The sequence below is a fragment of the Hemiscyllium ocellatum genome, chromosome 34, assembly GCF_020745735.1.
Source record: "Hemiscyllium ocellatum isolate sHemOce1 chromosome 34, sHemOce1.pat.X.cur, whole genome shotgun sequence".
In the NCBI taxonomy this organism is placed as follows: Eukaryota; Metazoa; Chordata; class Chondrichthyes; order Orectolobiformes; family Hemiscylliidae; genus Hemiscyllium; species Hemiscyllium ocellatum.
In genome coordinates this window covers 40,643,511-40,668,687 of record NC_083434.1, presented here as the reverse complement: position 1 = coordinate 40,668,687, position 25,177 = coordinate 40,643,511, and the positions used below count along the sequence as shown (strand labels likewise).

The 25,177-nt window shown below is 41.9% G+C and overlaps 2 protein-coding genes across 6 annotated transcripts in view; both read right to left on the bottom strand.

Moving 5' to 3' along the window:
• The window catches only part of aste1b (asteroid homolog 1b), a 36,319-nt gene extending 13,271 nt beyond the window's left edge, over positions 1-23,048 (bottom strand). For 2 of the 5 annotated variants that reach the window (XM_060850078.1, XM_060850073.1), the window contains exons 1-3: positions 13,972-14,059; positions 6,656-8,058; positions 2,768-2,975 (exon numbers count right to left, since the gene is read on the bottom strand). In XM_060850078.1, the coding sequence (XP_060706061.1) occupies positions 2,768-2,975; positions 6,656-8,035 (1,588 nt within the window). In that variant the 5' untranslated portion in view covers positions 8,036-8,058; positions 13,972-14,059. Of the gene's footprint in view, positions 1-2,767; positions 2,976-6,655; positions 8,059-13,971; positions 14,090-22,991 lie in introns of those variants that run through there. The other 3 variants (XM_060850075.1, XM_060850074.1, XM_060850077.1) reach the window with 3 other exon arrangements.
• On the bottom strand, positions 14,017-14,846 carry hscb (HscB mitochondrial iron-sulfur cluster cochaperone). Its single transcript, XM_060850079.1, has one exon. It carries the CDS (start codon positions 14,818-14,820, stop codon positions 14,017-14,019), a length of 804 nt encoding a protein of 267 aa, XP_060706062.1. The 5' UTR covers positions 14,821-14,846.
• Positions 23,049-25,177: the final 2,129 nt, after the last annotated feature.

Sequence of the window (25,177 nt, the reverse complement as noted above, 5' to 3'; positions counted from 1 at the left end):
GCATGTTCTCCCTGCATCTGTGGGGGTTTCCACTGATTGCTCTGGTTTCCTACCATAGTCCAAAGATGTGCAGGCCAGGTGGACTAGCCATGGTAAATGTGGGGTTACAGGAATAGAGGCGAGTTCTGGGTGGGATGTTCTCAGAATGTATGTGGACTCTGCACTGTAGGGATTCTATGAGTTGCGTTTAGATCCTGGCAATCAAATGGTGATAACATGGTAATAGTACAAGCAGCAGAAATGCCTGAACTGAAGCACTTAGCATCGGATGTGTAGCAAGTATGTGACATGAAATCCTCAAGGTTTCACAAATCAAGTTAGACACAGCCTGAAAGGCTGAACAAGATGAAGGCTCAAGGTCTCAAAGACAAATCAAAGGAAATCTATCTTGTCCTTCAACCCTCTGACTGGGTTAAAAATGCACTACTTACTTTGGAAAGAAGCCATTTGGCTACAAGAGCAGGTCAGAGACTCTGAATACTGCAGTGAGGGCCTCCTTCCCCGACTGCCAAATGCTGGATGAGTGCAGTTCCAGCACTACTCTAGAAGTTCAAAACCATTCGGGTAAGCAAGCAAGGGGGCTGCTTTCTCCTATCTTCAACATTCATTCCCTCCAATGGCAGCAAGGTGTACCATCTACAAGATGCACTGCAACAACTCACCAAGACTTCCCCAATGATACCTCCAAACCCCTGATTCCCAATACTTAGGACAAAAGCAGCAGATACATGGGAATACAGCTACCCACAAATTCCCTTTTATGGTCACTGTGTTAAAATCCTGAAACTTCCAGAGACTAAGCTGCTTTGTTTTGCTGTCTATAGTTTCCCTCCAATAAATGAATTGTTGAATGTTCTGAGAAAGAATCGCAATCTATAAGGAACAGGTAAATATTTCTGAGAGTCTACTGAAATTGCTTGCATTCACTGATTATTATTAAACTGGAGAGGGTTCAGAAAAGATTTACCAGGAATGGAAGGCTTGAGTTATAAGGAAAGGCTGGATGGGACATTTTTCATTGGACCATAGGAAGATGAGGGGTAACCTTATTGAGGAGTACAGATAAAGTGAATGGCAGGTGTATTTTCCCTCAGTTGGGGGATTTCAAGACTGGGGGCATGTTTTTAAGGTGAGAGAAGAAAGATTTTAAAAAGGCATGGGGAAATTTATTTTACACAGAGAGTGGTTAGTGTGTGAAACAAACTTCCAGAGGAAGTGGTGGATGTGGGTACAATTACAATGTTTAAAAGACATTTAGATAATTACATGATTAAGAAATGTTTGGAGGGACAGCTAGTGCAGGCAGGTGGGACCAGTTTAGTTTGGGATTACAGTTGGCATGGACTAGTTTGACCAAAAGGTCTGTTTCTGTGCTGTATGACTCTTTGGACTTCTGAATTCAAGCAAGAGAAACAGTTCTACTTGGTTTGCGAAAAACCCACTGTCCAAGGATTTCTGAAAGTCTTGTATCTATCATTTGAAACTGGTTATGAACTGGCAAATTACAATTATTTTATTTTCTCATTTAATTTATCCTTTACATGTGTCTGTCCATCTGAGGGAAGTGGGGGTTATAATAAAATAATATTGGGCTTTAGATTGTAGACATTAATCATGTTGCTTCGCTGTGAATCAGTGTTCTGCTAAAGTAGCATCATTAATAATAAATTAATTTTTGTTAAAGCTGTAAATATAGTATCCAGGATTTGTTATAAATCTGGTTAGGACCTATTGAGCAATTTTGAGAGTTTAATTTCATGGACTGCGAATTTGGTGATATTAAGGCCGATTTGTTTGGCCTGCTATAACATATTAATGATTTAGATGAAGGAACTAAATATAAAATCTCCAAGCTTGCAGTCAAGACAAAGCTGTGGGAGAGGATGAACTGAGGAGAGGATGCAGAAATGCTTCGGTGAAATTTGGACAAGTCGAGCTGATAAGTTCATGAATAATAAATGCTTGGAGGGAAATGGGCCAACTGCAGGCAGGTGGGACTCGTTTTGTTTGGGATTATGGTCAGTGTGTGAACTGTTTGGACCAAAGGATTTGTTTTCATGCTGTATGGCTATAACTCTAAGAAACTTAAAGTTTAACAGGACTAGGCAGCGTAAACACAGGAAAAACGTTCCTGATTAGGGAAATCCACAACAAGGGAACACAGAATAAGGATACGGGGTATCTGACTTAGGAGCGAGATGCAGACAAATTCAGAAATTGGTCAGCCTGTGAAGTTCTCTCCCACAGAAAATAGTTGAGGCCAAAACATTGAAATGTTTTCAAGGAGTTTGGTATAGTTCTTTGAGTTAAAAGAGAGAGATCGAGGGTATGAGGAGAAAACCGCAACAGGATACAGAGTTAGATGATTAGCCATGGTTGTATTGAATATTTGAAAGTTCATGTTGCTCATATTTTCTACGTTTCTATGTTACCAGTGAAGCTTATATCCCACGAACGAAGAAATAAAATCTCAATGAGTGAAATTGCTTCCTTTGATCAGGAAAGCATTTGGGCAACAAAGGACAAACCTTTTAGCACACCAGATAAATCAACTACTCACTTTCTCCTGCACTGTGAAAAGCCACAGAAGTCTGCAATCTGAAGCTACAGCATGACAAGTCAGAATACCTATATACGAAATGGCCATCTGTGATCAGACAAACCACCAATTACCCTAGCATCCTTCCCTACTAAATTATCTTATTCTGATTTGCAGTATGTAAGCACAGAAAGACAATAAGCTTCTTTTAAATACTTCCAAATTTACCTGACTTTTGTATGATTTTATTCAGTTCTCCAGTTACAATGCAGAGTAGCAGAGCTTGAAGATGGTGTAATGTCACTTTGGGTTCAACATGAGCCACCCAGTAGCAAGTCACAGCAACAGTTAGCTGTAGGTGAGCTGGCAATGCCAACACATCAGGTTTCGCTTGCAGAACGTCCAGTAGAAAGTGGATTCTGTCCGACAGAGAAATCTGCAGAAGATAAAATGTGTGCTCAGTGTCCTCTAATAATCAATCCACTCACAATCTGAGATGGTGGCATAGTGGTAGTGTCACTAAGCTAGTAATCCAGAGGCCCAGACTAATGCATTGGAGATATGGGTACAAACCCAATGGGGGAGCTGACAGAATTAATTGATTAATAGATGTGGGAACATAATTTTGTCATCACCATCACCGAGACTTGATTTATCACTGATGTAAAAACGGAAGTATTTTTGGGAAGGAAATCTGCTGCCCCACCTGACCTGGTCTATGTGATTGCAGACCTATTATGTGGCTGACTAGAGTTATAGAGATATACAGCACAGAAACAGACCCTTCGGCCCAACTAGTCTATGCCAACCAGATATCCTAACCTAATCCAGTCCCATTTGCCAGCATTTGGCCAATATCCCTCTAAACCCTTCCTATTCATGTACCCATCCAGATGCCTTTTAAATGTTATTGTATCAGTTTCCACCACTTCCTCTGGTAGCTCATTCCATACACTCACTACTGTGTGAAAACATTGCCCCTTAGGTCCCTTTTATATCTATCTTTTCCCCTCTCACCTTAAAAGCTATACTACCTAGTTCTGGACTCCCCCACCCCAGGGAAATAACCTGTTCATTTATCGCATCCATACCCCTCGTAATTTTATAAATCTCAAAGAGTCATTCTTCACTATCCTCAGAATTTGTCTAACAAGCCACACCATTCAGAATCAATTAAGGATGGACAACAAATGCTGGCCTTGAAGACAGACATACACATTACATGAAAGACCAACTAGAAAACAGCTTTTCATGATAAAAAGTCCTTGATATGAAATGTTAACTTTTGTTTCTCTCTCCACAAATGCTTCTGGACCTGCTTCATATTTCTGCCTTTTTCTGCTTTGGGATCAAGTGTATTTTGTGGATCAAGGGCATTTAAAATACTACCTAAATGCTGAAAGTAAAATTATACACTACAGCCCAGAGGGGAAAAAAAAAGGTAGAACTTGTGGTAACTGGGAAAGATTCTCTCCTTACTTCATGAATTTAAAACAGCAAAGATTAGAGCTGAAAACTTGCCAAATTTCAAAATCTATACTTATGCCCAATTCCACTTAATTTTGTTTTTGACAATTTAGTGGAAAATATATTAGTATTTCCCAAACAAAATATGGATTTCACTTGAACTGAGATTAGCTTGCCTCGACTCAAACATTGGCAGCCATTTATTAGGTTTTTTTGTCTTTATTCATTCACAGAACATGACATCACTGGAAAAAAATCCAGTTGTTGCCCATCTGTAACTATCTTTGAACTGGGTGGCTTGCTCAGCCACTTCAGAGGACAGTTAACAGTCAGCCATACTACCATGTACCTGAGAGTGACATGTAGGCCAGACTGATTAAAGACAGCAAATTTCCCTCCCTGAAAGTGAACAAGGTGGGTTTGCATAACAGTTGATGATGTTATTGAGATTAGCTATCAATTCCAAATTTATTAACTGAATTTAAATTCCACTGTAGGATCTGAACAAGTCTCTTAAACTTCAGACTGGATTGTTAGTCCAGTGATATTACGACTGGGCTATCAGCTCCCCACTAAATTGTTAATCACACTCGAAAATACCACTGGATAGAACACATTTAAAAAGAAAAATGATTCATTCGGCACACTGATTTTGAAATGAATGGAGGGTACTTTACTTTGCACATGAATATACCATAGCTTATTTGCAGAACGTGATATTGTGAATGGAGGTCAAAACGTTTCAGATCAGGCTTGATACAGAATTATTTTACCAAATAAAATTTTAAAAAAGTTAAGAAAGTATTATTGTGATGATCGAGAGAGAAGTGGTATGACTTGGAGGAATCTTCCATAAACACCCTGTAATAATACATATTTGGAAATATAGGTTTGTAGAGAAATTAGATAGGACACACAAACACTATAATTAATAAGTTAATGGACTAGAACTCAGCGCAGTCAAAAATGAAAAGGCATAAGAAATAATTTCATGGCAGGAAAATGAAGCCTGGAAATGCATCACCACACAGGCATTAAAATAAGACGTTAGCGACAGGAGTGATAATGGAACCATAATGGCATTTAAAAGATTCTTATGTAGGAGTACAATTAGACACTAGGATCAAACAACATTTATGTTAAAAAAACAGACCATACGGAGAGTTAAATAAAAAATAGTAAACTGAGAAATAAAGCATTATTCTACTGGTATACCTTTAATAAAAAGATTATTAAATTGGCATAATTAAGATAAATAAATTTTCATGTGATAGTTTATGATGTTCCAAAGCTGATTAAATAAAACTTAATTTCATGAAGTAATCTTTACCAAACAATTTTGAAATAATGTTAAATGATACAGCATTACATCAAAAGAGGAAGAATGGATAGTTAACATCCCATTTCCAATGGCAGGTGGTGATCAAAACAAAATGAAAGCAAGCACCTTACACTGAAGGTTTAAAGTATTAGAAATCCTCTGACAACTTATCAAAACGTTTTTTCCTACTGAGAGAATGGACCTTACTGTCTCGGGTTTTTCAAGTAAAACCTTACTTTATAGAATATCCATCAACGTTTAGACATCAAACTGGATTCTATTGGATTTGTTATTACTTTTTTTGATAAGTTTACTGATACATTTAAAAGTACAGCAAATTTTGTTTAAATTGGTACCTTATTGACCAGCACACTCGATAAATCAATTAGATACCTCATACAGCGATGGCTGCATATTTATGCTGTAAATAAAGTATAAGTGATAAGTAAACCCCCTGCACTACATTTCTATTACTTACTGTGTGTTTTTATAATCGATTTTAGGTGGTGTTGATGATTTTACAAAGACTTAAGGGATGTTAATGTCTCAAAGCATTAGAGTTTACAGTGGTTATGCTAATCCAGAATATTTGATCAACCAGCACACTCCTGGTCCCACACCTGCTGGTGAATTAAAACATTTGCTGTACATTGTGTGGTAATTTCTATGATAAAACTGTAAAATGAGTAAATCACTCATTTAAATTTTTCAGTTACAACTGAAACTCTATTCTCTTACATACTTAAGCAGGTATTCTGAACAGAGAAACCCCAACTCAATATCTGGATGTCTATAGCATATCTTAAGTTTATTAAAATTAAGCAGGGGGCTGTTTGGAGGAAGGCTACAGTCTTGGGTAGTTTCTTCCCTGTGGGAGGTCGAGTCCTTCGACCCAAGGCTAAGCTTTGTGGGATTAATTAAATTGCAGCAGATAGATGTTATCGGGGAGATACAGGCAATACCTGGGGTTGGAACAGGTTCTATTACTGATTCTGTTTGTAATTCAGAATACAATGCAAACCAATACAATACAGTTCAAATGTATAGGAAATGCTTCTATTAAAAATCCCTGTCGGGAACACTTTCGTAAATCAGGGATTCCCCAATTCCTAAAGAACGGCTTTTGCCAGAAACGTAGATTCTCTTGCTCCTTTGATGCTGCCTGACCTGCTGCACTTTTCCAGGAACACATTTTTAAGCTCTAATCTCCAGCATCTGCAGTCCTCACTTTCTCCTAGAGTTCCCCTGTACTCCAGATCTAAAATACCTCCATGTAAATATTAAAGCTATAAATCACTTCAATATAACGCCGTTTCAATATCTCTCACTTTGTATTTGTGATGCACATTCACCTCAGGTAGTCTTTGCAATGAGTAGATTTCATTTGCATTGAATCCTTTCAGCACGGCTGGGACACTAGATTTTCTCAGCGTTTGTTCATATCTATCAAATTCATCCACACAAGACATTTTCCTGAGTCTTTCTTCACCAATGCCTGCCTGTATTGAACCCCTACCTGATAAATCCAACATTTGATTAGAATAAGGCTCGTTTGCACACAGTAACAATCCATATATGACCTGACGAATATACAACGAGCATCTATTACTGCTGGGTCTGCCAGTATTCTCCACCTGAGTTTGCAAAAAGGCTCTCTTTAAAATCAAGCAGTCACTCAGAAAAGGGGCCAACTCTCCCTTCATTAGAGCAAGGCACATCCACTCAGGGGCTTTGCTGGCCAATGCAATGGGAACATGAGCTCTCAGGTCTTTATTTTGAAAGAATTTTGTAAGATCCACTTCTGACTGAGTATATTCATCCATAACAGCACAGAGAACTTTTCGGACCTCCTCACGTTCATTTTGTTTTAGACATTTAAGAATGTTTTCCATTGCTTCCTCTGGATCAGAAAATGTGGATAGCCAGTTCAGAAGCCCTTGAATGCGCATATTTTTCCTTCTTGCTGAACCAGATGCCCTTGCATGGATATGCACTCGGGCAAGAAAGGTCTCCAAGGTAGGTAGGTTCGCATAATCATTGCCATTCAACACTGCAAACAGAGGGAGTAAGGCTTTGTTTACTAGGTTAAAATGTTTACAGAAATTCTCAACAGAGAAACACTGGGCTGAAATGTAGGATCCTGAATGGTCTTTTGGAGTCGTTACGCTTTGCCACTTAAAGTAATTGAGGGGACAATAACCAGCTTTCAAATCAAAGATACAGAAGTCACTATCTAGTGTCAGAACAGGGCAGGCCCACTGATTAGCGAGAGTTACAATGTCACGGTCTGCTTCTGAATGACACTGGACGAAAGGTACTTGCAATTGCAGTAAAACCTGTTTAAAAACTTCTGGATTCAGCAGCGGAAGCAGCATTCCTCCACCACCTCTAGAGATGATGTGCGCATTTTGGATTTTCTTCCTGGCCCGCTGTTTGAGTGTTTCGAACTTCTTATCAGTACAATCACATCCACCATCAAACACCACATATGGTGCAATATTACAGAGAGACAAGGCCTCAAAAAATTTGCAGATGACGTCGGTAAACAAATCATATTCACCTCCATGTTTAAGATCAATTCCAGAGTCAAAATAAAGTCTATGAAATAAGTTGTTGCCATCGATCACAATTTTTGTATTTTGTAGCTTGACATTATTAAAAAAATTATGATTTTCTCCAATGTAGGTCATCAATCCATGGATACCCATGTTAGTCAGTGAAAGTCTTCACCCTAAGTAATGAATACAAGAAATTAAGTTGGATTGGGTAAGTTATATCTGAACACTTCTGTAGTACAAAACTGAATTCAAAGAACTGAATTAATAAATTCCCTACAGAAATGCACATAGTCCTTTATTAGAATGAATCTTCAGTATGGATGAAAAATAACATTTTTTTCAAAGCTTTTTGTCTTACACTCGAACACTTTCATCTGTTTCAAGTTTTAAAAAAGCTGACAGCCATTACCTGGCTCATGCCCAAGAACAATGCTTTGGCCAATTAAATGGCTCATCCCAAACATCTCATGGGTGCTTAGGGAAAGAAAATAAATAAGAGTTCATATCCCCAGAATTAATTTAAAACAAGCATCAACTGCCATGCTTTTTCAATTGGAAAAAAGCTTGGCAGTTAACAGTCATTCATCATTGAACTGGTGCACTGTCCATTGTAATGTCTCGACCAGAGTCCATATACTATTCAATTAGCACTCTCTTCTCATAAAATACAAAATGTTATTTCTCCTTGCATTCCTGCAACTGTCCTGATGACAGCAAGATGTATCTTTTATCAGTAACATATAATTTGTCATTTTATATGAAGTTCAACAAATAAACAGAAATTAAAAGAATGTTACCATATCCACTTTTCCCATGAAAACAACTGCTTCTATCAACCGCTATTATGCCATATATGCTATACATAGCAGTATAGGTTGTCTGATCATAATACCTGGAGAGCTCATTCATTGTAATAATTTACATTTTGACCAAGGTCCCATATGAGTTTCCAGTAATCCTCAGTCACTATTATGCACATTGAGTGCCTAGAGATATCAACATTTTAAAATTATTTCATGAAGTGTGGGCAGAGCAAGGAAAACGTCTGTTGCCATCCCTAAATGCCTGTGAATGGAGTACCTTACTAGTCTATTTCGGAAGACAGTGAAGAGTCATCCACATTGCTGTGGGTCTGAATTCAAAGCCAACCAGACTGGATAGGGACAGCAGACTTACTTCCATAAAAGGGCCTTCGTAAATTGGTTGGCAGTTTATGAATATCACAGTTTAATGATCACCGTTACTGCAATATATCCAGGTGATCAGCTATCAAGATGGGATTTTAAACCATGCCCTCAGAGCAATAGATCTAGATTGCTCAAGCAAGTGACAATGATACTAAACATACATCACCGAAACATACCTCAAATAAGTTTTAGATTCATGACCCCCATCCCCAACTCAAAAATCATAATTCTGGTTGCGTTACTTAAATTTGTTACCAGCATTGCTGCTACAGCAACATTGTATCATCTATCTTGTGACATTTTAAGAGTTAGGCCATTTTCACTGCAGAATCGAGTTAAGAAAGTATGTGAAGAACCAATATTTGCAGTTATTATTTTTCACATGGAAAAACAGCAAGACAACAGAAAGATGTGTAGGTTGGGTAAATTAGCTAGGCTAAATTTCTCCTAGTGTTAGGTGTGTTAGTCTGAGGGAAATGGGTCTGGGTGGGTTGCTCTTCAGAGGGTCGGTGTGGACTGGTGGGCCTGTTTCCACACTATAGGGAATCTAATCTAAAGTGTAAAAAAACAGAAAGCAATCTAAAAAGAGTGAGATTTGACCACATCAAATGTGGAGCATTGATAACTCAACAGGAGGTTTGATGCCAGCTTAGGGAACAGTCTGTGTGGACTTTGCACATTTCTCACTTTGGCTGCATGGGTCTCCTCCAGCAGTCCAAGGACATGCAGATTGGGTGGATTGGCTATGCTAAATTGTCTAGTGTCCAGAGATGTGCAGGCTAGGTGAGTTAGCCATGGGAAATGCAAGGTTACAGGGTTAGGGTTGGGACACGAGTCTGGTTGGGTGTTCTTCAGAGGGTAAGTGTGGACTTGAATCAAAAAGATACACTTGAAAGAAGTTGCCCATTTAAAACTGAGAAGAGGAGGAATTTTATTTTGTGTCAGAAAATGGTCAATATGTGGAATTCTTTACCACAGACATGTGTCAAGAATGATTAAGTATATTCAAGACTGATTTGGAAACTTAAAATCAGAAACAATGGAGGTGAAACATGAAATTTACAAAGAAAGAATGAAGCCATGTCAGAATTTAGATATTCCTTATTTCACTGGTGGTAGGGTTGAAATGTGCAGATTGTGATGTAATATTTGTAATTATGTAATATTAAAGAATTTCATATTTTTATTGCAATTAATGTCATTGGTTACATATCTTTAAAACTGTCTAATTCATGGTCCTACATTTTCAAAAGTAGGAATTAGCATTAAAAGGAATGTAGTGAATATTAACCAGAATGTCACCCAAGGCAAACTGCAATGGCGAGATTATGTATATTAAACTTTATTAGTTTATATGGAATGCACATGAATATGAAGGACTGAATGGAAGCATCTGAGATTTTTAAATTTATTATGGTAGGAAGTCTAGGTCAAGGACAACCTACGAAATCAAACCGAAAAAGGGACATTTCTTCATGCAAATGGTGATAGAAGTGTGAAACTAGAGGGCATTAATTGGTCTAAAATATTCGGAGCTACATCCAGATTAACTTTAAAGGAGTCAAGAGACAAGGTCATATTTTATATTGATGCACGTGGATATCTCTCACCTGACTGAAAACATATCACATGCAAAAGAAATACAAGGAGGGTGCTCAATCCCTTAAGCTTCCTCCATCATTCAATAAGGTTAGGACTGCTCAAATGTAGCCCTAATTCTCACTTTCCTATTACCCAAGTCCTCTGCTTCCTTGCTCAGAACTGTTGAACAACCTTGAAGTAACCTAAAGAAATAAATCTTCACTGCTCACCAGGGGAGAAGCACTCCAAACACTAAATCCACAGAATAAATTTCTCATCTGTCATGCTTTGAAACTCTGTCCCAGTTCTAGATTCCCAGCATGATGGCTCAGTGGCTAGCCCTGCTACCTCACAGCGCCAATGACCCAGGTAAGATTCCACCCTCAGACACCTGTTTGGAGTTATTTAAAAATCAATTGTCCACCCAGTCCAATACCAGCACTTCATCATGCTTGGAGATGCACATTGTCCTTGTAGGTTTCCCCTCAGTCCAATTGATGGACTGAATGGCCCGCTTCCATACTTGAGGAATTCTGAAAAGCAATAACTTTTGAATTTAACCAGTTAAACAGCCCTGATCCCCCCCGCCAAAAGTTCAAATAAGATCACCTCTCATTCATATAGCCCAATCTTTCCCGAAAAAGAACATTTTAATCTCAGGAATGACCCTTTCTGAACCACTTCCAAAGAAAATGTAACCTGGCTTTAGTAAACACAGAAGCATACAAATGAGGTGCATGGCTCCAGCGCCTACTTCGTCACCCAATATGGTGGTGGCAGGTGTGGTTACTTCACATTCCCACTTACCCCAGACAACTTCCACAACCACTTCTCTACCCTCCCATACACGACTGCAGTTGCAAATACTGACCAGAAGTAGACCAATTAGCTCCTTAATAACACTTCACCAGTCAATAAATCCATGGCTGACCTGATTATTGTCATTTATCTCAAGAGGATTGGAATATAAAAGACTTTATAAAGCTCTGGTTAGGCCCCATTTGGAGTACTGTATCCAGTTTTGGTCCCCACACCTAGGAAGGACATACTGGCACTGGAACGTGTCCAGCGGAGATTCACACAGACGATCCCTGGAATGGTTGGTCTAACATACGAGGAACGGCTGAGGATCCTGGGATTGTATTCGTTGGAGTTTAGAAGATTGAGGGGAGATTCAATAGAAACTTACAAGATAATACATGGCTTGGAAAGGGTGGACGCTAGGAAATTGTTTCCGTTAGGCGAGGAGACTAGGACCCGTGGACATAGCCTTAGAATTAGAGGGGGTAAATTCAGAACAGAAATGCGGAGACATTTCTTCAGCCAGAGTGTGGTGGGCCTGTGGAATTCATTGCCGCAGAGTGCAGTGGAGGCCGGGACGCTAAATGTCTTCAAGGCAGAGATTGATAGATTCTTGATGTCACGAGGAATTAAGGGCTACGGGGAGAATGCTGGTAAGTGAAGTTGAAATGCCCATCAGCCATGATTGAATGGCGGAGTGGACTCGATGGGCCGAATGGCCTTACTTCCACTCCTATGTCTTATGGTCTTATGGACTATACCCTCAAATCTGTACTTCCACCCACACTTACTAAACTCTTACCTCCTTGCTTAGCTTGGCTCTATTTACCAGTGCCTTAAATATATTCAAATTGCAGGACTGTGAAAACATTGATGCAAGGGATTTAAGGCAGCACAGGAGAAAGTGAAGACTGCAGATGCTGGAGATCAGAGCTGAAAATGTGTTGCTGGAAAAGCGCAGCAGGTCAGGCAGCATCCAAGGAACAGGAGAGTCGACGTTTCAGGCAGGTGAATTTGTGACGGATATGGAAGGATCCCTTGGGGCCTTGGAGGGAAGTAAGGGGGGAGATGTGGGCGCAGATTTTGCATTTCTTGCAGTTGCAGGGGAAGGCGCCAGGAGTGGAGGTTGGGTTGGTGGGGGGTGTGGACCTGACGAAGGAGTCAGAGGGAGTGGTCTTTTCAGAATGCTGATAGGCGAGGGGAGGGAAATATATCCTTGGTGGGGGGGCCCATTTGGAGGTGGCAGAAATGACGACGGATGATACGACGTATATGGAGGTTGATGGGGTGGGTGAGGACCAGTGGGGTTCTGTTCTGGTGGCGATTGGAAGGGCAGGGCTCAAGGACGGAGGAGCGGAATGTGGAGATGTGGTGGAGAGTATCGTTGATCACGTCTGGGGGGAAATTGCGGTCTTTGAAGGAGGCGGCAATCTGGGTTGTTCAGTATTGGAACTGGTCCTCCTGGGAGCAGATGCGGCGGAGACGAAGGAATTGGGAATATGGGATGGCGTTTTTACAGGGGGCAGGGTGGGAGGTGGTGTAGTCTAGGTAGCTGTGGGAGTCGGTCGGTTTATAGTAAGTGTTCGTGTTGATTCGCTCACCCAAGATAGAAATGGAAAGCTCTAGGAAGGGGAGGGAGTTTGAGACAGTCCAGATAAATTTGAGGTCGGGTGGAAGGTTTTGGTAAAGTGGATGAACTGTTCAATCTCCTCATGGGAGCACTAGGCAGCGTCGATACAGTCATACAAGAGTCAGCATGCATGTTGCAGCTTTAAGACTTTGGTTAGGCCACATTACAAGGATGGGCAGGCTTTGGAGAGGGTGCAGAAGAGGTTTACCAGGATGTTTGGCAAAAGTGAGGACTGCAGATGCTGGAGATCAGAGTCTAGATTAGAGTGGTGCTGGAAAAGCACAGCAGGTCAAACAGGAAAATCGATGTTTAGGGCAAAAGCCCTTCATCAGGAATGAAAAATGCTTGTCTGGATTACAGGCATGATCTACAAGGTGAGGAGAGGAAAACTCAAGTTCTCTTTTCTGGAGTGGCAGAGGGGAGACCTGATAGAAGTCTGTAAAATTATGAGGTGCATAGATAGGGTTGATGGTCAGAATCTTTTCCCCGTCAAAGAATGGAAATGTCTAATACCAGGGGACATGTATGGGGGGGGGGGGGGGGGGGAGCAGGCAGGTGGAGGGGCACTTTTTTTAAAATTAAAAGCGAGGTAGGAATCTGGAACACTGCTTGTGATGGAGGGGTTGTTAGAGGGACTTTATGATAAGCATATTAATGTGCAAGTGGACCAAGGGCAGGCAGAAGGAATTAAGATTAATTTGGTGTTGGGTTCTGCATATTTTGGGCACATCTTGTTCTGTTCTGTGACTCTTGTTACCTCAAGTAAGGAGATCAAAACTACACACACACTTGTACAAATCCCCTCCACAGTCATTTCGGGAATGTCATGGCCTGGAAACAGAGATTATGGAAGAGTAATTGGGGCCAGATGGGGGAAAGGGGCTGACCAGGTTTCCTACCGCCAGGATGTGATGCCGTACCCCGGCAGCCTCTCAGCGGGGCAGCAAACGCTCCTTTATCCGATCCCCGAGGCTGCTCCAGTATCGCATCTGCTTCAGCAGCGGCAGAGCATCCCGCGGGCGTCCCCCCTCGAAGGCCCGGGCCACCTCCGCGTCCAGCTCCCGCAGCCGGGCCTCCACCTCCTCGGACACCTGCCCGATCTCCTCCGGGCCCCGGGCCTCCTCCAGCCGCTCGTTGAGGCGCAGGACGGCGGCCAGGAAGGTGGGATCCTCCCCGCTGTCGGCCTGCCCGCTCTCCGGTTCCTCCCCGAGGCCGGCTTCCCCCGGTAACTCCAGCCGCAGGAGGTACACGCCCCGGGACAGAGGCCTCAGCAGCGTCCCGTACGCCTCGTTCACCAACGCCGACTGCTCCTCCGAGAAGCGGCGCTCGTCCTCGGAGCCGCGGCTGAAGTTGTCCGGGTGCAGCTCCCGCTGGAGGCGCCGCACGCTCCGCCGCAGCTGCTCGGCGTCCAGGCGGTAGCGGCGCTGGAGGCCCAGCAGCTGGAAGTAGTCGCGGCGCCGGTCCGGGGGCTGCAAGGCGCGACAGGACGGGCAGAAAAAGGCCGCCACCGCCTCTTCCGCCCCGGAGGCCCGCTCCGCCCCACACCGCCAGCAGCCGCTTGGCCCGCTGCAGAAAGCGCGGCGGCCTGCGGGGAGGAGCGGACAGGCTGCGGCCCAGGAGGGAGGCCTGAGGGCCCGGGACGAGAGGGGGGTCCCCGGGGAGAGGACACGGGGGGAGGGGGCCTCCACCCTCAAGGTGACGGTTGGAGCCACGCGCCGGAGCAGCCCGCGCAGCATCGTTCAAACCAGCCAATCAGCAACGCCCTGTATGTCACCGCTACGTCATTTCTGGAATATCCTTCCGCACCCTAATCCTGCACCTTCCCTCTTCACAACCCCTCCCCTATATATCCTTCCGCACCCTTCACCTTTCTCTTCCCTCCTCACATTCCCTTCCCTTCTCCCTCCACCCAACCCCTTTCCTCGTTCCCTTCCTCCCCCTTTTCTCACACTATTCTCCACTTCCTTCACCCATAATCTACCAACCCATTCCTCCCACTTGCCCTTCCCTTCTGCCTCACTCCCTTCTGCCTCCCCACTCCATTCCTCTCCCTGATACCTTTCTCCATCTTCTTCCCCTCCCTTTTCTACATACTTTCACCATCTGCACCCCACCAAATCTCTTCTCCTTTTGACCCCTCCCATGCCTCATTTCTCACAAGCCATCTTTGCTGAGATTCCATTTTAAATAAATGAGATGTTTACATTATTTCCTCACTTGTGATTTGTTTACCAACATTTCTTTAGTCCATTTAACTTAGTTTCCCTCAGACCTCTGCAAGTGGCTTTCTTTGAGGTGTTTAATATTGTTGCTTGAGATTACAGTAACCTGTTCTAAAATTGAAAAGTAATATAGTGTTCCCCACGAAAAAGATCATCCCCTCCTGTCAGCTTCTTAATCCATCAAGCAAGTCAGGTTTGAAATCCACCGACTTATTTTAGTGATATAATCAAATTTGGGAAGATGTAATAGGTGTAAAGACAAGGCAAGAGAGAAAGGTACTAATATGGGGAATGAGAAGAAGTGTTTGAGAGTACATCTCAGAGTAAGTCGACAGATAAGGTTATAAAAATGCAAAAGGACAAAACTAGAGACTCTGCATCCAAACAATTGAATCCCTGCAATGTGGAAGCAGGTCTTTCGACTCATCAGATCCACACTGCCCTCCAAAGAGTATCCCACCTCCCATACCCAAACCCAATAACCCTGCATTTCTCTACGGCTACTCCACCCAGCCTGCACACCCCTTGACACTATGGCCAATTTAGCATAACCAATCCAGCATGACCAATCCATCTACGCTGCACTCTGAGTGTGGGAGGAAACCAGATCACCTGCAGGAAACGCACACATGGGTAGAATGTGCAAACTCCACACAGATAGTTGCCCAAGGGTGGAATCAACCCTGGGACCCTGACGCTGTATGGCAGCAGTGCTAAGTATTGAATCACCATGCGACCCCAAATACATGCCATATTTGGAACCCATGATATGGAGGTGCCAGTGTTGGACTGAGGTGGACAAAGTTGAAAATCACTCAATACCAGGTTATCAATCCCAAATAAACTTGTTGGACTATAATCTGGTGTTGTGTGATTTTCAACTTATATTTGGAACAAAACAGATGAATTAGATCATAGAGACACACAGCATGGAAACAGACCCTTTGGTCCAACCTGTCCATGCCGACCAGATATCCCATCCCAATCTAGTCCCACCTGCCAGCACCCGGCCCATATCCCTCCAAACCCTTCCTATTCATATACCCGTCCAAGTGCCTCTTAAATGTTGCAATCGTATTAGTCTCCACCACTTCGTCTGGCAGCACATTCCACACACATAACACTCTCTTTGTGAAAAAATTGCCCCTTAGGTCTTTTTTATATCTTTCCCCTCTCACCCTAAATCTATGCCCTCTTGTTCTGGACTCCCCAACCCAGGGATAAGATTTTGTCTATTTATCCTATCCATGCCCCTCATGATTTTATAAACCTCTATAAAGTCACCCCTCAGTCTCCGACGCTTCAGGGAAAACAGCCCCAGCCTATTCTTCCTCTCCCTACAGCTCAAATCCTGCAACCCTGGCAACATCCTTGTAAATCCTTTCTGAACCCTTTCAAGTTTCACAATATCCTTCATAGGAACGAGACCAGAATTGCACGCAATATTCCAAAAGTGCCGTAACCAATACCCTATACAGCTGAAATATGACCCTCCAACTCCTGTACTCAATACTCTGACCAATAAAGGAAAGCATACCAAACACCTTCTTCGCTATCCTATCCACCTGCGACTCCACTTTCATGGAACTATGAACCTGCACTCCAAGGTCTCTTTGTTCAGTAACACTCCCTAGGACCTTACCATTAAGTGTATAAGTCCTGCTAAGATTTGTTTTCCCAAAATGCAGCACCTCGCATTTACCTAAATTAAACTCCATCTGCCACTTCTCAGCCCATTGGTCCATCTGATCAAGATCCCGTTGCAATCTGAGGTAATCTTCTTCGCTATCCACTACACCTCCAATTTTGGTGTTGTCTGCAAACTTACTAACTATACCTCTTTTGATCTCATCCAAATCATTTATATAAATGACGAAAAGCAGTGGACCCAGCACTGAGCCTTGTGGCACTCCACTGGTCACAGGCCTCCAGTCTGTAAAACAACCCTTCACCACCACCCTCTGTCTTCTACCTTTGATCCAGTTCTGTATCCAAATGGCTTGTTCTCCCTGTATTCCATGAGATCCAACCTTGCTAACCAATCTCCCATAGGGAACCTTGTCGAACGCCTTACTAAAGTCCATATAGATCACGTCCACCACTCTGCCCTCATCAATCCTCTTTGTTACTTCTTCAAAAAACTCAATCAAGTTTGTGAGACATGATTTCCCATGCACCAAGCCATGGTGACTATCCCTGATCAGTCCTTGCCTTTCCAAATACATGTACATCCTGTCCCTCAGGATTCCCTCCAATAACTTGCCCACGACCAATTTCAGGCTCACTGGTCTATAGTTCCCTGGCTTATCCTTACCACCCTTCTTAAACAGTGGCACCATATTAGCCAACTTCCGGTCTTCCAGCACCTCACCTGTGACTATCGATGATACAAATATCTCAGCAAGAGGCCAACAATCACTTCCCTCGAGTCCCATAGAGTTCTCGGGTACACCTGATCAGGTTCTGGGGATTTATCCACTTTTATATGTTTCAAGACATCCAGCACGTCCCCCTCTGTAATATGGACATTTTTCAAGATATCACCAACTCTTTCCCTACATTCTATATCTTCCATGTCCTTTTCCACAGTAAACACTGATGCAAAATACTCATTTAGTATCCTGTTCATTTCCTGTGGCTTCACACAAAGGCCGCCTTTGAGGGGCCCTATTCTCTCCCTAGTTACCCTTTTGTCCTTAATGTATTTGTAAAAGCCCTTTGGATTTTCCTTAACCCTATTTGCCAAAGCTATCTCATGTCCCCTTTTTCCCTCCTGATTTCCCTCTTAGGTATACTCCTACTACCTTTATACTCTAATGGTTCATTTGATCTGTCTTGTCTATACCTGACATATGCTTCCTTCTTTTTCTTCACCAGACCCTCAATTTATTTAGTCATCCAGCATTCCCTATACCTACCAGCCTTTCCTTTCACTCTAACAGGAATATACTTTCTTCTGGATTCTTGTTATCTCATTTCTGAAGGCTTCTCATTTTTCAGCTATCCCTTTACCTGCGAACAACTGCCCCCAATCAGCTTTTGAAAGTTCTTGTCTAATACTGTCAAAATTAGCCTTCCCCCAATTTAGAACTTCAACTTTTAGATCCAGTCTATCTTTTTCCATCACTATTTTAAAACTAATAGAATTATGGTCGCTGGCCCCAAAGTGCTCCCCCACTGACACCTCAGTCACCTGCCCTGCCTTATTTCCCAAGAATAGGTCAAGTTTTGCACCTTCTTTAGTCGGTACATCCACATACTGAATCAGAAAATTGTCTTGTACACACTTAACAAATTCCTTACCATCTAAACTCTTAACACTATGGCAGTCTCAGTAGCGCAAACAGAAATAAATACGATATGATAACCATTACAGAGACGGCTCAGGACAACATAGATTGTAACTTGAATATGAAAGATTATTGGACATTTAGGAAGAACAGCAAATTAGGAAATGTGGAAAGGAGGTACTGGGTTTAGGAAATCAAAACACAAAAGTGGTTTGAATTGAGATGAGAGATGATAAAGGCAAAAAGTTACTTGTATAGGCCCTCTAATAATAACCACACAGGAGAATGGAGTTTGAAGAAAGAAATATGGAATCATATCAGAAATGTACGGCAATAAAATGGGATATTTTAAACTGTAGACAGACTGGAAAAGAGCCTGGAAAAGAAGTTCATAGAATGTTTTTGCAATAATTTCCTAGAGCAGCATATTCTGGAGCAATCCAGACAGCAGGCAATATTCAATCTGGTTTTGTAATGAAATAGGATTAATTAATGACACATTGTGAAATTCCCATAGGTCACAGTGATCATAATGTAATTGAATTTTGCTTTCAGTTTGAATGAGGAGGCAAAAGGGTCCATGACTAGTATTTTAAACTTAAATAACGGCATTCTTAAGAGCATGAAAACAAGTAAATAAAGTGAACTGGCAGATGAGGATAAGGGATAAATCTGTAGGGATCCAGTGATATTATAGCCTACCCTTTGTTCTAAAAAACAATTCAAAAATATGCTATGGACTCTTAAAATAGAGTTACACATCTGATTTTTCTAGTCTATATGTAGATTATTATATAATGATTATCATTATCAATGATTATCTCCTGACTTTTCTGACAAGCTCCAATTACTCCTTCCTTCATACTCCATCCAACATATTTAAGGGAATATTCCAGCACTATAATAGATATAGTTCAATAAGCATGAAAATTCCAAAGAGAAGAGAGTTAAAAGAAGTTAAAGAAAATCTCAAACTTAAAGAAAAAGCATATAATTGCACAAAGATGGGTCTCAGGTCAGAAGACTGAAGAAGATTACAACCAGCAAAGCATGATTAAAAGATCAGTAAGAAGAGGAAAAGTAACAAGAGAGAAAGTTAGATATAATCTCAAACAGACAGTAAGATTTGCTCCAAAGACATGAAAACTTAACAAAGTAAATATTTATCCTATAGAAAGTGAGTTTAGGATATTAATAATGGAAAATAAGGAAATGGTAGATTAATTGAACAGATATTTTGCATTGGTCTTCACTACATAGAATAAAGCAGTTTCCCAGAAATCAGAAGATGGAGGGAGGAAATAAAGATAATTACTATCACAAGGGAAATGGTACTGAGCGAATTGTTGGAGCTGTATGCTAACAAGTCCCCATCCCTGACACACTTCATCCTAGACTGCTAAAAGAAATGGCTGATGAGGAAACTACATGCTAGTTATCCTAGCATCTTTCAAAGTGAAGATGTGAGAAGCTGTTCTGCAAGATGTAATAGCAGGACACTTAGAAAAAATCAAGGTAATCAAACAGAGAGAACATGTTTTTGTGAAAGAGAAATCGTGTTTACCTAACTTGCTGGAGTTCTTTAAAGAAGTAACATGTGCTGTGGGTAAAGTGAAACTGATTGATGGCCGATATTAGATTTCCAGGGGCCTCATAAAAGAACATAGCAAATATATTAACAAGGAAAAACAGGAGGCCACACTGTGCTTTGAGTCAAAGACCCTCCTTGGGCCAACCCTTATTCCTCTTGAAGGGTTTATGCCCGAAACATCAATTCTCCTGCTCGTCGGATGCTGCCTGACTGGCTGTGCTTTTCCAGCACCACACTCTTCAACTCTGATCTCCAGCATCTGCATTGCTCACTTTCTCCCACTCTGTGCTTTGAGCTTGCTTTACCATTCAATAAGATCATGGCTAATCTGATTTTAACCTCAACTCTACATTTCTGCAGACCCTTGGTGATTGTTCATCCCCTGGTAATCAAGATTAATTACAGAAAATAAAAGCCCATGGTGTATGGTTAGGATTCGGCATGGATAGATAATTGTCTGGCTAACAGGAAAAATAACATAGGCAGAATTGGATCATTGTCGGTTGGAATTATGGAACAAGTTAGGCCAGTTGTCTTCTGAGGAAATGTTGCCTTGGAGTTTAGAAGAGTAAGAGATGACTCATTTGAAACATATAACATCTTGAGGGGTTCTGACGGGGTGCATGTGGAAAGGATAATTCCCTTTGTGGGAAAATCTAGAATGAGGAGGAGTCAATATTTAAAAATAAGGTGTTGCCCATTTAAGATAAAGAAGAGAAAAATTTTTTTCTCTTCGATTGTAAGTCTTTACAACTCTCTTCCTCAAAAAATAGTGGAAGCAGAGTCTTTGAACTGCTTTAAGGCAGAGGTAGTTGGATTCTCGGTAAGCTAGGGAGTGAATGGTTGTCAGAGGCAGATGGGAATATTTTTATTCACTCATGGGACATGACCATCACCGGCTGGCCTATTATTACCCAACCCTGATTGCCCTTGAGAAGATAGAGGTGAGCTGCCTTCTTGAACCACTGCAATCCATGTGCAATAGTTTGGCCCTTAGGGAGTGAATCCCAGGATTAGACCTGCATACAGTGAAGGAACAGTGATACATTTCCAAGTTAAGATGGTGAGTAGGTTGGAGGGGAATTTGCAGGAGATCATTTTCCCATGCATCTGCTGTCCTTGTCCTTGGAAATGTGGATTTGAAAGGTGCTGTCTAAATATCTTTGGTGAATTTCTGCAGTGCATCTTTTAGGATTTCCACGCTGCTGCTACTGAGCGTTGGTGGTGGTGCGAGTGGATGCTTGTGAATGCAGTGTCAATCAAGTGGTTTGCTTTGGCCTGGATGATGTGGAGCATCTTGAATGTTGTTGGAGCTGCACCAACACCAATACTCCCCAGGCAAGTGGGGAGTATTCCATCACACTCCCAAATTGTGCCTTGTAGATGGTGAACAGGTTTTGGGGACTCAGGAGATGAGTTAGTCACTGTAGTATTCTTAGCTTTTGACTTGCTTTTGTAGGCATTGCGTTTATATGGTGAATCCAGTTGAGTTTCTGGTCAAAGCTACAAAATGGAACAAAGTGGACTTGAGAACTGTCAGATCAGCTATGATCCTATTGTGGCAGAACAGGTTTGAGGAGCTGAGAGGCCTTCTGTTCTTATTTCTCATAATCTGATATCCCCCAGTTTGTTAAACGGTTAAAATCAGACCACTTATGATTCTAAGTGGGGAAGGCTCAAAGTGTTAAATGGCCTACTGCTGCTTCTACCTCCTGTGTTCGTATGTTTCTCAAACTGTTGGTAAATTTGATTTTGGGATGTGAGCCATAAGGACGTGGAGCTCAAGCTGATTTCTGGCAGCTGGGAGGTGCCTTTAAATCCTCCAATTTACTTACCTATTGGTGGACGTGGCCAAATGGACATCTTTAAGTGCAGTTTGCTGCTGCAAAAATAGTCTGTGAAGAGGGAAGTGTATTTTTTTTAAGAACCCTGCAGGATAAACAATCCTTGTCATGACAAACGTTTGCCTGCCTCCTCCACTGTATCACCCCAAGTGTGAGACATAAAAATTGGATCACTCCAGGGAAACACATTTTAACTTCTGTCCAGTGCGTCTGAGAAGATGACATGATGCCTACCAAAGTGTCACAGAACAGAAACATAAATAAGTAATTACAATAATTGTTTTTCATATGCAAAATCAATTGTTTTTCATCTACTAAAACACCCACGTAGAATATTTACTTGATGAATTCCCACGAATATGCTGAAAGGAAATTGACCTGAAACTTGAACTCGTTTTCTGTCTCCACCGATGTTTCCAAGCACTTCCGGTTTTAATGAAATAATGAAGTGACTGTGTTATTGTAATGCTGAGAATGAGGGCTGTATCTTGTGGTGTTCACCCGTTACAGAAAGCCAAATCCGTTGCTGGCCCGCGAAACCTGGCTGTGTTGCAAAGTTTGCAACTACTGTCGTTTGACGTTGTACGTCTCAGTTAGACAAACAATTAAAACGACAGGAGCTCATTCTCGTGGACTAGTTAAAAAGTAAAGTTTAAAAAGTTTAGAAAGATTAGGAACTGCCCAACGCCCAACTCCCCTCAAAGAAATTAGTAAGCTCCCAGGCGGGAAAAGGCAAATTTCAAATTTTAAAACAGGCTGATGAGACATTTGCAAAGATGTCAGATTAAGATTACGGTTGGTAATCAAATGCGTTGGATATTTATGGCAATAAATAATCAATTTAAGATAAAAAAAACTATGTAAAAAGTGAATAATTTTGATTTCAATGAATCGAGATTACACAATTATTTCACCTCCAGCGATTGTACATTCTTAAACGAAATAATTACAAAATCTTACCAACTCTCTGCAAGTCTCTCCTGCTCTTTGAAAATGAAACCGTCCCCTGTCCTCCGTGATCCGGAATACAAATACTCAAAACAAAAGTTCCGACTGAAAATAGCTCAACACTTTTAGCGCATTTGGCGTAGAGAAATGTAAAAATAAAATCCTTTTGTCGAAGCAATGAACAGAAAAGAAACCGGAAGTAAATGCAAAATTAGAGGTTCAATTTTGAAAAGTAATTTCTATATTAAGGAGAAAAAAGGTTAAAATGTCTCAAAGTCAGCATTTTCATAAGTGTCCAGCATTAATCTGATCAAAGCAACATATGTAATCAATATTTTTTCTGAGGAATTGCAAATCTACGATATTCTTTTCAAGAAATCGAGGCAGGAGATATGCTTTTTGATTTTGTTTTTGATGTTTTCTGGATGTGCGCGGTCGCCATTGCAGTGACGTCAACGTGAATATGGTCTATCTATTAATATGGGGACTCCCGGCATCCTCCGAGCCGTTGCGGAGCAACCGGACTCTCAACTCCGGGATCCGAGAGCAGGTAAACAAAGTGCAGCTAACAAACAAGGCATTGCATAAAATCTATTGCGTAACAAAAACAAAATGCATAACGTTCCTGTATAGAATTTATTGCATTAAAACTATTGCACATGGAAAAAGAGAGAAATCAGTTAAACAACTTGATTGCAATTAATAATTTAAAAAGTGAGCCCAGTTCTCAATGTATCTCTCTATTTGTTACCTGGGCAGGTGAGTGTGGCACGTGAACCTGGCTTTGTGCAAAACCTGTAGCTGAATTTTCATTGTTTTTTTGGTAACTTTCCCTAAAGTCTCTTTAGAGTGAGTTTATTTGGGGCTCCTGTGATGTTTTCCTGAAAGGCTTCTGCTTCAGATAAGCCTTTTGTTTAGAACCTGAGGACACAGTTTTAAAGTATTTTTGGAAAGAAACAAATGTGAGCTGAGGAGGAAAAAAAAACACTTTTTCACATTGTGAGAAATTCAGGTAATGAATGCATTGCCTGGGAGTACAGTTTAGGTTCATTGAGGCATTCAAGAGGGCTTTGGATGAGTATTTAAGTAGAATGAATGTGCAGAGTATTGGAGAAAGATTGACACTGTCTAAATATTTAGAGACATAATGAGCACTCTGGGCTGAATTGTTTCCTTCTGCATTTGACAATTCTGCGACTATGGACAAAATATCATTTGTATCATAAAATCATAAGGTATAGGAGCACAAGTCAACCATTCAGCCCATCAATTCTACTCCACAAATCAATTAGATCATGGCTGATTTGATAATCCTCAACTCCCACTTTCTTGCCTTCTTCCCATATGCTTGATTCCCTTAATGCCTAAAAATCTGTCATTTTTTTTGCCTTGAATGTACTAAACAACCCAGCCACAGATGCACCATCCTCTGAGAGAAGAAATTCCTGTTGAAAATGTGTTGCTGGTTAAAGCACAGCAGGTCAGGCAGCATCCAAGGAACAGGAAATTCGATGTTTCGGGCATAAGCCCTTCATCAGGAATGAGGAGAGAGTGCCAGGCAGGCTAAGATAAAAGGTAGGGAGGAGGGACTTGGGGGAGGGGCGATGGAGATGTGATAGGTGGAAGGAGGTCAAGGTGAGGGTGATAGGCCGAGTGGGGTGGGGGCAGAGAGGTTAGGAAGAAGATTGCAGGTTGGGAGGGCGGTGCTGAGTTGAGGGAACCGACTGAGACAAGGTGGGGGGAGGGGAAATGAGGAAACTGGAGAAATCCGAGTTCATCCGAGGACCTCCTCCCTCACTTCCCTCCAAGGCCCCAAGGGATCCTTCCATATCCGCCACAAGTTCACCTGTACCTCCACACACATCATCTATTGCATCCGCTGCACCCGATGTAGCCTCCTCTATATTGGGGAGACGGGCCGCTTACTTGCAGAACGCTTCAGAGAACACCTCAGGGACGCCCGGACCAACCAACCCAACCACCCCATGGCTCAACACTTTAACTCTCCCTCCCACTCCACCGAGGACATGCAGGTCCTTGGACTCCTCCACCAGCAAGACATAACAACACGACGGTTGGAGGAAGAACGCCTCATCTTCCGCCTGGGAACCCTCCAACCACAAGGGATGAACTCGGATTTCTCCAGTTTCCTCATTTCCCCTCCCCCCACCTTGTCTCAGTCGGTTCCCTCAACTCAG

Coding starts and splice junctions, on each gene's coding strand:
- hscb (XM_060850079.1), bottom strand. CDS start 14,820: ATGCTGCGCGGGCTGCTCCGGCGCGTGGCTCCAACCGTCACCTTGAGG.